Source organism: Anabrus simplex, chromosome 5 (genome assembly GCF_040414725.1).
Source record: "Anabrus simplex isolate iqAnaSimp1 chromosome 5, ASM4041472v1, whole genome shotgun sequence".
NCBI classification, from domain to species: Eukaryota; Metazoa; Arthropoda; class Insecta; order Orthoptera; family Tettigoniidae; genus Anabrus; species Anabrus simplex.
The window spans coordinates 240,511,613-240,525,875 of NC_090269.1; the positions used below are offsets into that span (position 1 = coordinate 240,511,613).

Genomic DNA, 14,263 nt, shown 5'->3' on the forward strand with positions numbered 1-14,263 from the left:
TTGGTAGACGAATTTGTCCCTTATGTCAATGACCCACATTCCTCGCCTTCCCTCTTAACTCAACCCTCACCCCTCCCATACCCTGAGGCAACGGGATGCATTCTGAGGCGACAGCTGATGAATAACCCGAGAGCTCTCTCCTGTTGCCAACTAAATTCACTATCCATTGCAGCTTACCTGGAAGAACTACAGACTATTTTCAAAAACAATAAGGTGCATTGTATTGGCATATCAGAAAGCTGGTTACGTGGAGATTTGCCGTCTCGTGCTGTAAATCTCGACGGATACTCGCCCTTACGTCATGACCGCACTGACAGACGAGGTGGTGGAGTAGCCTTTTACCACAGGAATGATTTAAAATGCAAGATCATCTGCACCTCAGACCAAAGTCATCTCCTGCGACCCGAGTATATGTTTGTTGAACTCGACTGCAAGAAGACAATATTAATAGGAATTGTATATAAGCCACCTAATATTAGACAAATGGAGTACTTCGAAGCAGCTGTAACAGATCTTATCTCGGTCTACGAAGCTCATAGTCACGGGCGACTAATATTTACTCGTAAAAACAAACCAGTGAATCAGATAAGTTGCATGATATATTCCATGCTCTGAACATGGATCCTACCACTTAACGCTACGAACCACGTCTACTACCCTGACCACTCGACTCGCACATTAATTGACATTGTATTTGCAACTTAACCCCAGCCTCATTAAGCACGGACAGATCCCAGCTCCTGGGATTTCAACTCACGACTTATTGTACTTATGTTACAATATCCGTGGACCGAAGTATAAAGCATGCTACGTTATTTAAAGACGCATAAAACACATTGAATTAGATGACCTACGCAAAGACGCATGTAACTTGCCGTGGGATGACAAACAATCTTCATGACATTCACTCAAAAGTTAACAGATTCAACTCTCTAGTGCTGAACTGTACGAAGGTGATTTGAAAAGTCTGTGCAAGGTCCGAGAGATGGCACCGGCGCGTATCGAGGTCATGCTTAGTAACATCTCTTGAATGCATGCACACCAAGTTTCAGCCATATTGGTTTATTTCTGTGTGTTTGGCATTTGTGTGAATCAAGGAAGTCGAGTGATTTTCAAGAAATGGACGAAAAAGAATTTCGTGTGGTGATTAAACATTACTTTATGAAAGGCAAAACATTTCGTTAGACTAAAGAGAAGCTTGATAAACATTATGGTGTTGCAAGGATGGTTTGCAGCTGTTCCAGAAGAATCCAGAGGACTTTAAGTGTCGTTTCATCACTGGATGAAACATGGGTATATTACTATACTCCCGAGACCAAACAACAACCTAAACAATGGCTTACCAAGAGGGAATCTGCACCAAAAAAGGCGAAGACCGTTCCTTCAGCCGAAAAGGTTATGGCGACTGTCTTTTGGGATTCACAAGGGATAATCCTCATCGACTATCTGGAAAAGGGTAAAACTATTACAGGTGCATATTATTCATCGTTATTGGACCGTTTGAAAACCCAGCTGCAAGAAAAACGCCCGCGATCGGCCCACAAGAATGTCCTTTTCCATCACGACAACGCACCAGCACACACCTCAGCAGTTGTGGTCGCAAAATTAATGGAAATCGGATTCCAACCCGTTTCACATCCCCCCCTATTCTGCAGACATGGCTCCCTTGGACTAGTATTTGTAAGAAATGGCTGGCGTCACAAAGATTTGATTCAAACGAGAAGGTGATTGCAAACACTAATGGATATTTTGCAGACTTGGACAAATCCTATTATTCGGAAGGGATCAACATACGATAACATCGTTGGACGAAGTGTATAAGCCTAAAAGGAGACTATATCGAAAAATAAAAAAGGTTTACCCCAAACACTGAAGTAGTTTTTATTTTTGCACGGACTTTTCAAACGCCAAGTATGACAAACATGCTCCGGAGAGGCAGGCAAGATTTACCCGCCTCACTTCTCCTTGGCTGACGACCGAGATAAGATCTGCTATGGCCAGCTGTGACCATTGGTACAGACAACTCAGACGAACACGTGACAAAGATGACTGTTTCTCAGTTTCCTGTATTGTTCAAAGTTATCGACAAAGATGACTGTTTCTCAGTTTCCTGTATTGTTCACAGTTAAACAACTACCGTATAATCTCGAATACCACCCGCCACCGAATAAGACCCGCAACCTTATTTTGAAAGAACACTTTTTTTTAAAGTGAAGTCAAAATTATTTAGGCCTACAATCTTTACTAACATACATCAAATGATTGGAAAATACAAATAAAAGTAAACAAACATTTCCAGAATGATATCGTACGAGTTCATCATCAGTACCAACTTCAGAACTTTCATCACCATCACCTTCCCACAAAATGTCGTCGTCGCTGCCATCCATAGCATTAGAAATGCGACATTTCCTGAAGCTCTTCCGTATGAGGTCTCCAGGGATATGATTCCATGCCGTCAAAATCCACGAACACAGCAGCTGAACTTCCAGGCGCTGAATGCGACCATTTGGTGTCAGTGTGTGATTATCGGCCGCCATCCATTCTGTATAGAGTTGTTTCAAGGCTGCTTTAAATGAACGGTTCACGGAGACATCCAGCGGCTGTAGCATAGACGTCATAACGTCCAGAATTACTGCTAGGTTGATTTTCCCATCCTTGATATATTTCTTCACAGTGTCTGTCGTGTGACCGCGGTAACTGTCAAGAACAAGCAAGCTCTTCTGTCCCAATAACGCACCAGGGTGACGTAGCCAGACACACTTTACCGAGTCTTCCATAAGTGAACTATCCATCCAGCCGGAGTTCCGAGATCTGACGATAACACCAGTGGGTAGATTTTTAGGAAGAATCTTTTGCTTGAGAAAAATGTACAGCATCAATTTGGTTCCGTCGGCGAGAATATACAACATTACTGTACACCGTTGTTTTTCTTTATCACCTATTCTAATTTTAACACTTTTCGCACCCTTAACATTCACAGTCCTGTCCACTGGCATTTCAAAGTAGACTGGCGTCTAATCTGCATTGCCAATTTGGGAAAGCAAGTATGCATTTTCCTTCCGCAACCGAATTATGTGACACTGAAACGACAACTTCTCATCGTAGGCACCAGGAAGACGCTGTGAAATTGAGGTATAGTTGGGGACAAAACATGACGACCTCAGTTCTTGGAAGCCAGATGTAACTCCCACCCTGCACCCTGCTGAGTTAATGAGCTCCACGTGATCCTTGCTTGGTATGGAGAGGTTGCCAAACCACTCTCTTCAGTCTTGACTCTTTCTTCATGCTGAATGCAGTGCAGTGACGACCTAGTGAGCATTATTAATAGTAAGATATGAAATAACTGATATTTGTAATCAGTTTAGCGCAAGAGCAATAATATGTCGTTATTCTTCAGGCCGTGGGTAAATCAAGAATCACAGTGTAACGAAGAGGAATTAAATCAGTTGTCTGGACCTTCTTCTCCTCCCTCACCAAGAACTCCAAGTGACAAAAATGTGATTGGCAGAGGTGATAAATTACAAAAAACCGTGATGTTGGCGAGGAGGTGTTTTAGGAAATAGTGCCGTTATAACTGGTAAAAATTTTAAATAATTTAGCATCGAAAGAAAGTTAAAATCAGTGATGTGAATACCTATGTAACCCCCACTAAAAAGAAAGTTCAGTAGTAGTAGTAGTAGTAGTAGTAGTAGTTGGGTAATTATGTTTTAACTTTAATTTATCATCACACTAATGTAAGTGACCATCCATTGCCACCTGTTCCCAATTGCGATGTGTTTGTTAATATTATTAATAATAATAATAATAATAATAATAATAATAATAATAATAATAATAATAATTTAAAAAATAATTTGTTTTTCTGGGGACCCACACGTCAAATTAAATGTATGTTTTCCCTTTTACAAATATTTATGTATAATAAAGTAATATAAATTAAATAAACAACAATAATCCAACCTATTGGAAGTGTTTTATAGTTTGCAAAACACTCTGAAGTGGGAATTAATGCCTTAAAGTGTATTGATTTCCATTAACTGTCAAGAGTTTACCGTCTGGGCCACTAAGGAGCCAATAATTATACTAATTATGAATAGTTATTAATGATTCAGCTGTCTCTTCTTTCAGTATGAATACATTATTATTTTCATTTTCAAAATGGTTTACTTTACAAACTGTGCAGCCCATTGGTGGGATAAGGGTAATTTGAACATTCATTCTGTTAACAATTATATAATAGCAACAACAGGAAATTATATTATTATCATTATTATTATTATTATTATTATTATTATTATTATTATTATTATTCATGTAGCTATTTCCATGTTCTGGCATTTACATGAAATGGAAAACTACAAAAATTGTTTCAAGAACAGCCGGTGGGATTTGAACCCACGGCACGTCCCGACTTCGGGTTACTAGCCCATCGCACTATCACTGAGGTAGTCTTGCGTAATATTCATGGGTCTCTCTTCGTTACCTCATAACCTGCTTTAGATCGCCATAATACAATATTAACATTATTTCTTTCATGTCTAAATTCTTGATCTACAACAACAACAATAATAATAATAATAATAATAATAATAATAATAAAAATAAAAATAATATTATTATTATTATTATTCAGTTTACATCAACATGACAAATTCCTTAAAAATGTTTTATTCCTGCTCTGGCTCGTTTGGTGCTAATGAGGTAGACAATTTGGCAACTCTGACGACAGACGTAGTAAATCCTATTAGCCCCTAATAGACACCGGACAGCCGCTGGAGGGTAGTGGTATGATGCGAGGTCATAGTGTTGTGTCCCCAACTATACGTCTTCATATGCTCAACCCATTTATTTTATAAAAATTGCAAACCCATCCTCGGCTTGCCTTAAACCCTTCCATTGCATGTTCCTTTGCGATCTCTAATGCCTTCAGCAGACACATTTCGGTTGACACACCATATCCCAATTCCAGCCTTTGTCACATATTTATAAAGTTTGTCAATTTCTGGAACCTGTACACTCAGTCCACGAAAAGCTCTACGATCACCACTACATGTTAATAGCACATTTTTCTTCTTTTCTCCAATCACGAATACACAACGTGTCAATATCGCATTTTCTACCGGCGGCACAATTACTAATAATTTTGGCTTCCCGAACTACTTTCAGTTTCTCACTCGCAGTAAAAGATTTCAAACACTGTGTGGAATTCATGTCAATACTCTGAGAACGTGCGTGAGACTGACACCAAGCGCAGAAGTAGTGTATACTGAGAGCGGAGAGAGCATTGTTGCCAAGATGTACCGGTGTGATGCCCGATTTACGCGCATTTGGAAATATAAATTTAAAATATATATATAAACAAGACCTGCACCCAATTTTGGAAGCGAGATTTTCTAAAAAACAGTGCGGGTGGTACTCAAGATTATAAGGTAATTAGAAACAGCAAATGCCACTACTTTCAACAGTTAGCGGAAAATAATAATTTAAACCAAACATGGAAGAAGCTATGATCTATTGGCATAGGCAAAGCCGTACAAGAGCACATTCCCTCCTTACCTCTAGATACCTTAAATGATTACTTTTCTCAGCCTAAAGTCAGACCAGTTCCATTAGCGGCTAATCCCACAAACTAAGCATGCCGTTCCGAGCGTGACCATTTCTCTTTCTACACCGTTAGAGCAAATGATGTTTAAACGTGTGCTGTACTCATCATTTCCGATGCAACAGGTAATGACAGTATATCGATAAAATGAATTAAAAACATAATCGGGGCTGTACTGCCAATACTGACTCTCATATTCAACTACTGCTTGACAAATGGAGTATTCCGTAATGTTTGAAAAGACTCACTAATAAGGCCAATCCCGAAAAACCTTAGATTCTCCATCAGATTACCGCCGTGTCCATCCTACCACCCCTCGCTTTCGAACGTCTGATTCATGCATAAATCACTGTACACCTGACCCAGAATTCCCTCCTAGACCCTTTTCAATCCGGTTTTGAATAAGGACATAGTACCGCAACAGCTTTTACTGCAGGTTACGGACAATATCAGACATGCAATAGACCAACGATATGTGACTGTAGCAACACTACTAGACCTAAGTAGCGCCTTGGACACAGCCCTGGGTTACTACTGCTAAAATTCCGTAATCTCAACTTTAACGAGACATCTCTTAAATTTTTTAGCTCCTACCTTACTGACCATCGTCAACGAGTATCAGCGGGAGTAATGTACTCAGGATGGCATAAGTCAATAAGTGTCCCGCAGGGGTATGTCTTGGGCCCACTTATTTGTTGTGAGAACGACATGGGGACGCACTGAAATATACAAGTACCATATCTATGCAGATCTTCAGATTTATTATCACTCATATCCACAAGACATAGATATAGCCACTGACACGAGTAAATTTTGACTTACGAAGACTGAATGACTATGCCCAAAAAAAAAGCTAACAAAACTCAGACTATTATATTTGGTACCAAAAGAAACCTTAACTTGTTAAAAAGTAGTCATGTACCCCCAATTATTTTAAATAATACTGTCGTGCCCTATTGCACGTCAGTAAGAAATTTAGTGTTATAATGACTGAGACACTAAATTGGACTGAACCAGTGAAAAATACATGCCGTAAAGTGCAGAAATCTCTTTTTCCTCTCACACGCTACTCTTCCATATTTCCAAAACACCTTAAATACAACTGGTAAAATCCCTAATCTTACCATTCTAGACTACTGTGACATTGTACTTACGGACATAACTCAAGACAGTAACAAGATGCTCGAAAGGAGTTTAAACACCTGTATTCGATTTATATTTAAGCTGTGATATGATTCTCACATTTCACCTTATAATAGAGAGTTTTCATGGCTTCGTGTTCATGAGTGTCGCAGTCTCCACATGTTGTCCCTTCTGCATGGAGTTCTAAACTAGCCATATTTTTATCTTTAAACTATTGTCAACCATTTCGCTCACCATTTGTAACATCATCTTCACATTTATATTTTATTTAATTACAATCAGGTACCTGATTATTTACCTTTCAGTTTGAGATATAGGCCGATGATGCTCTTGATTGAGGAGCGAAACATGTCCTTACAGTTTTAATTCTTTTTTTGAATTCTTCTTATGTATTGAAAAGGTGGAACAAATAAACTTCCATATTTATTTGACTTTATTAGACAGAGGATTTAAGGCAAATGCTTATTTTTTTCCCTTAACACATACATGCGTCACCTCTTAAATTGATATGTTTCATGAATGTTTAGGTCTATCTAAAGTAGTTTTATAACCCTCCAAGTGATACATAAAAACCTCAAGTGATAGTCGACTAACGTCTTAGTACAAGAGTTTTTTTTTTTAATTAATAAAAAATACAAAATGAGAGTAACACATTACATATATTTTTGTTCAGTACAAACTAGAGAATGTGATTATGTAATAATACTGGGTACTCACCTCGATTCCATTTTATTGGGGGTGGTGAATTACAATTTTTTCACTTAAAAAATGTTTCAACTTTCACTGTACATACCTTCAACACTACGAAAGACCGAAACAAAAGGTAGTTGTATAAAATGTTCAACATTTTGTTAGCAACAACAGACTCAAGAGTACATATTTACTGTAAAACTAAAGAAGAGAAAGTTATGAACAAAAAAACCAAAACTATGTACATCTCCTCTTCGGGCATAATTCTGGAAAATTTATAATGTCCAATAACGGACCATTTATATTGGTATTATAAATTTACTCATTCGGAACAAATATTTCAGATTCCCTATGCAAATCAACATCTATATCATCTGATGGCCAAGCAGGCATCAATTTTTGGTAATGAGACCAAGTGTCTCATAGTGCATTGGCACTGCTGGTGGCTACAATTAGCTTACGCAGTGTCCTCCACGGTATGCACTAGCCAGCGTCTTGGTAGGTGTACTAGGTACCAACTGATGAGCCCAGCCTAGCACACGGGGGCGAAACGCTGGCAACCAGGAACGAGTTAGCTGGAAAATTTATAATGTCCAATAACGGACCATTTATATTGGTATCATAATTCTTTACTTCGAGTCGCTTGCAAGAGTTTTTCTTTTCCTCCCCTTTACTATGGGCCTGTAGAAGTGTTTCAACTTATGGTAGCAAGTAGGATGAGTGCCACAATTAAACTCAGGGCAGCAGAATTTGCTTCGCTTTCTGTTTATCATCCTCGGTTTCTGACGAGTCACCACTCAAAGAAACTGCTTCTGGTATTTCGTCAACTGGCAAATCAATGTCATCACTGAAAACATAATTTTCATAATCTTCTTGTAACATATCCCGAATATCGTCAGACAACATGGATCGCACATTTTAGTTTATTGAAACACTAACCAAACAAGTAGAACAACAATAGAACACTGCCATGTAGTGTGGTGCTTCAAGCGACTGATGCGTAAAATTTGTTTTAGACAGTACATAAGCAAAAAAACCTATTCAATAATTCTGCTAGATGAATCGAAATAGCCAATGAACTAAACTATCAATTACTGCAAAGTGCGACGATATTCATTAAATGGTTGCCTAGCAACACTGCTCTAAAAAAATGAGTCGTTAATAACGACTATCATTTCACAAAGGCATAAATGATGACTCATGTCACTTGGAGGGTTAATGCCTCAAAAATCCTATTTTGACGTTACACCTATTTTCCATTCTAAGTTCATTTTAGTGCCAATTTTCCAGTTTGACTACCTTTCCCTTTGTTAGATTCGAATTTCTGTTTTAATTGTGATATTTTACACTATTCATAACCCGGCATTACTCGCTAGGTCTCTACGAGCGCCGTTACTCGCTAGTGAGCGCAGCGCTCACCTTCATTTTAAAAGGCCAAAATTTGCCCATATAAAGATGGAGGTATTTTTATTACATCAAATTGAGTCCAATCTCACTTTTCAAAACCATTTCACCTCTGTCTAATAATAATAATAATAATAATAATAATAATAATAATAATAATAATAATAATAATAATAATAATAATAATAATAAGGGTCGAACCTGCCAAGTTGGGGTCAGAGCGCCAGTTCCTGAACCGTCTGAGCACAGCGCTAGGAACACGAATACTTAAATTTGAAAAAAAAAAGTTATTTATTTAGAAACCCTAATAATTAAATTAAACAAATTTGACGTAGGAGGATTATGCTAGTACAAAATAAATTATTCAAACATATAAATCAAGATAACAGGAAACAAATATTTTACACACTTAGTCATCATTTCACATTTTACATTCGAACTACACTCACTCATCACTTTCGTTGATCTCAGCACCATTTTTGGAACACTGTTTGCACATTATTACAGTATGTTCTTTGCAAATGGCCGCAGCACACTGCACACATCGAGCGGTCGTTTTTCTGTTCTTCTTGCGTGGACAATACATGCACTTTTGACGTTCTACCCCATGAGGACCCTGCTGTTGCTGCTGTTCCACTTCAGGCAAACCAGCTTCTCTTCTTATCTGCATTTTCAAAATTGTATCCAGATTTACAACTGATGATCGTGTAACCAAGTGTGATTTTACCAGCTCTCTGCCCAAACATTTCAGATACTCGCGCCGTGACTCTATATGATCTGTGTTGCTGCGATAAATGATTTGGCTATTTATAGTAGCAATATTCAACAGTGAAAAGAAAATAGTGAGGGGCCACCTACAACTTACTCGAGCTACTGAATATAGACTCTTCATTTCATCGACAACATCAACTGCACCTTTAGTAAGGTTGTAAAAAGTTATCACCTCCGATTTCTCCATATCTTCAGTATCTGGATCAATTTTGTCACTATCGTGCATTGTAGAAAGCATGAGAATATTTTTGTTTCTTTTTGAAACATACGACACCAAGAGACACTTTTCTCCATACCCAAACATGCTGCTATAAAATGGTCTCCCTCTGACATCAAGAAACGAAGGGGGAATCTCACGTTTATTCTTCCTGAGTGTGCCGACAATCGTCGTACGGTGATTTTCCAAAAGATCGATGGCTAATGGCACAGAGGTAAACCAATTGTCTGTTGTAATATTACGCCCTGTGCTCGCAATTGGCTCAATTAGTCGTTTCACCACGCTCCTTGCGCTATTATCCATTTTATATGGGCCATCAGGTTGCTGTCCTGCATAAATTTCCAGTTTCAGGGTATAGAATACCCTGGAATCCACCAAAGCAAACATCTTAATTCCATATTTATTAGGTTTTCTAGGCATAAATTGCCGGAAGCTGCATCGGCCTCGAAAGCCCTCCAACATTTCATCTACAGTGCAATATTCACCAGCTTAGTACACATCTGAACAGCGGAAGACAAAATCATCAAACAACTTCCGGATGGGACCAAGTTTGTCAGTTCTTTTTCTTTCTTCTCTATCATAGATACTGTCGAATCGCAGAGCACGAAGCAGTGTGCAAAACCGGTTCTTGGACATCACAGTGCGAAAGAATAATGGAGCAGTTGAATCATTTACCCAGAGATCGTTCAGGTTGACATGTGACGACTTCAACACGCCAGCCATATACAGTAAGCCTATCAAAGCATTAATTTCGTCAATATTTGTATCCGGAACATCCCTAGGTCTAGCATAATTTACCCTCATTTTAGCTAAATATGCATTCGTATATGTGACAATATTCTGCAGAGTTTCCGTAGGAAAAAACAATTGCCACGATTCAATAGGTGTTTTGACACATTGGGCTTTCCTTTTCACTCCAGGTAAATGTGACACCAAATTATGTCTCCGTGTTCGAATATTTGTAGGGGGTGCATGGAGGCCCCACTTGGTAATTCCATCCCTTCCGAGAACGAATGGAATGTGGCCTTCAATCAACGGAACTGCTTCATCTTCCTCAGAACATGCAGACACTTCTGTTTCAGAGTTATGATCACTTTTGTAAACATCATCTGTTTCATTACCATCACTTTCATTGTTCAAGTCCACTTCCTCCTCCGTTTCACTCAACCACAAAAGTATCTGATAAGTGGACGCCATTATAGCTTGTATAAATTCACCAACAACAGTTACAGTATAAATATTTCACACTAACACAAGCTTAAGACAAAACTCGACTTACTACAATGCGAAAAATTTGAGTAACACTGTTACTCGCTACTGAGCGCTCCGCTCACCAGACATGCACTGTCGCATCTAATAATGGGCTGAGGGTCTTTGTTTACATATATAACTGAAATAACTGGCACCTTCATTTCCTAACAGACTGTTTGAAAGGTATAGGGAGTTTCAAAAGAAAAGGTCGTGTATCATTCCAACAACAAGCAATATACTACGGAGGTGAGCGCCGCGCTCACCTAGCGAGTAACCGCGGGATAATAATGGTCTGCTGTGCCATTATTTTTATAGAGCATGTAACAAAGGTTAACTATGATTCTTACAAGCCTGTATAAAATACTGCAAGGAGTGTTAGCAACCCCTTCCTCCTTCCCAGATTTGGAATGCCCAGCAATTAGCGACGCAATGCGTACTTCCCAATCTCTACCTTTGTAAATATAACCTTCTCAAATCTTGAATTTTCATCTTTCTCTAGAAAACATCTAATACGTGTGTACTGTTGGTCTTTAGAGCTCGACTTGTTCACTTGAAGAAAACATAATGCCGAAAATAAAATCATCTAAAGTATCATTAATTCGACAGTGGCTCCTTGAATTCCACAATTACTCGACAGAGTTTTAATGTTTTCTTGATATCCACTCAGTTACATATATATATATATATATATTTATATATTTGCCTATTTGTTTTAGTGCCTAAATATAGCAGTCAAGGAGCCTATTTTAGGCGCCCAATACATTACCTTTTAGAGTCTAAACTTCCGCCTTCTAGCCATGACAGATGGAGACACTTCCAATAGTTCTCTGGATAGTGCCAAGCAAACTAGTGCTCTTTTTACTCAAAGAATTGCCAAGACATTTTGAAATAAAGAAATTGTCACACATCACAGTCCACCCTTTTGAAATGAATGCTTGCACAAGACTAGAAAACATCATCTCCAAGAGATGTATTCAGAGGCTAAGACTCATCCTTCCCCAAATATGGATAGCCATTCACTATGTATTTGGTTTTTGCTTACACACAAAGCTTAAATAGTACACTAAATTTATCTGGCTTCGTATCTTGTACTGCGTGAAAGGACTCTGTTCGTTCATAACACAAAAATGCAGTTCTCTACCAAAGGTTTTTAGATGTGTTATGCTGCTGTGAAGCAGTCTCAAGATGCCATGAACATGACTTCCTGGCCACTGCCCTGGTATAAAACTGTTGTCCCCTAGGATTTTTGGCCACATATACTCCATGTACATACATTATAGCAATAGCTGTTTCTAGTTCCTCTAATGTTTGAACCTAACTGTCATCGTAAGTTCTTCCCTAGCTCTTGTTTCTGTGCACAATTTTATATTTCCCAGCATCTCATTATCAATGAGCAGCCACCATGCACTTGATTGACTACCACTAACGATGTACCCTTTAGCATATCCCGCTGGCCCCGCAGTCTCCCTCGGTATGTTCTATCAGATGAATTCCAAGGTTAAATGTGTGTTCATCCTGTTTCGTTGGCAGAGTTCCTTATCTATTGCACTTATCTACTGGGATCCTTCTCCTTGCCCAAAACACAGAAGCCTAGATGCAGTAGTCATTATTGATATTGATGGGCCTATGAAAACGAAAAATATGTTACATTTATATTTTATGCTGGGTTGAACCAATATTATATTGCTTATTTAGTCATATTGTAATAAAACATTAGATTGAAAACAGCTACTTCAAAATAAACTTTCCTGCCATGGCAACTCTTACCCCATTTTCTTCAAAGGCTTCCACTGTCAAATGAACCACAAACACCGATTATAGGTGTATGCCCATCCCCATTATCTCAATCATCCGAGAGCTAGTTCCTCTCGCACATTCTTCCGATTCGCCATCAGACATATCTCGCAGGTATTCCAGTAACTCTTCATCTGTTAGAAACTGTCGTTGTGCTATATTAAATGAAATGATCTGTATTTCCAAGCACCAAACTCAATATGGTAATCACCAGGAATAATCAAATTAAACAATCTGTTATGCAGTGTAGCTAAACGTCCACTGCAATGGATATCAGAATTCACTGTTAGAATTACTATCCAAAATCTGATTGATGATCCTACAAAGAATTACCTCCCTTATTTAAGAATAGCAAGAAAATTATATTTAACAAGTATTAACAAATTAATTCTATACCAGTCATGTTGATAGTGTGATGGACTTTCTAGGTTATAGCAATAGAAGTTTAAAGCTTTAGGGCAACTAATATTGTTAAGAATGATTAAAAGTCATAAAAGTGTTCCAAGGAGCAAAATATGGGAATGTCTGCATAAAGTAGGGGCTCAAAAATCTCTAACTCGTAAGATCAATATGAAAACTGTAAGTAGTGTACAAATAGGGAATGGTAGATCTGAATATTTCCAAACGAAGTGAGGTGTACAACAAGGCAGTAGACTATCTCCATTACTTTTCCTTGCACTCATGGATGTAATCATTAAACAAATTAAAGCTGCAGAACCTGGAGATTTGAATGCATTAGTGTTCGCAGATGATTTTGCCATTTGGGGAGAAACAGAACAAGAAGTTCAAAGGAAATTAGATTGCTGGTTAAACAAATTTAAGGAATATAAGTTAACTGTAAGAAGAAAACAGCAGCAATGAAATTGAGTAGAAAATCCAGCGACTGTGACCTCAAACTTCACGGAGAGATAATTGAATGCGTAGAAAGATTCAGCTATCTTGGGAGTATTGTATCAAACCAAGGGAGTGCTAAATTGGAAATCCAGAAAAGAGTGACAAAAAGGTTCCACATTCTTCTATCAGGTACAAAATCTAGTGTGGGACAAAGCAGTTGTAGTAAAAACCAAACAAACAAAAGTTCAAATCTTACCTCCTGCCAATCATGACATATGGGTTGGAGACCTGTGTGTTATTGAAGAGACATCAGCAAACTGCAAGCATGTGAAATGAAATTTTTACAATTTGCTATGCAAAAAAAACAAGAAGAGACAGAATTGGAAATGAGTGCATTAGAAATGACATGCAGGTGACCCATACGATGCAAGAAAGAATACGCAATGCACAGTTGAAATGGTTTGGGCATGCACAAAGGAAGGAAGAGATTAGAACTGCCAGACCCTACTGGGAAATGGCAGTACCTGGAAGGAGACCTGTTGGACATCCCAGAA

The 14,263-nt window shown here is 38.4% G+C and overlaps 1 protein-coding gene across 9 annotated transcripts in view; it reads right to left on the minus strand.

Annotated features, from left to right (window-relative positions):
- The window catches only part of Larp4B (La-related protein 4B), a 965,589-nt gene that overhangs the window by 394,637 nt on the left and 556,689 nt on the right, over positions 1 to 14,263 (minus strand). Inside the window, exon 2 of one of the 9 annotated variants that reach the window (XM_067147308.2) lies at positions 13,966 to 14,026. The exons of the other annotated variants lie outside the window; for them this stretch is intronic. Within the exon in view, the coding sequence (XP_067003409.1) occupies positions 13,966 to 13,979 (14 nt within the window). The 5' untranslated portion in view covers positions 13,980 to 14,026. The remainder of the gene's footprint in view (positions 1 to 13,965; positions 14,027 to 14,263) is intronic. 9 annotated transcript variants of the gene reach the window in all.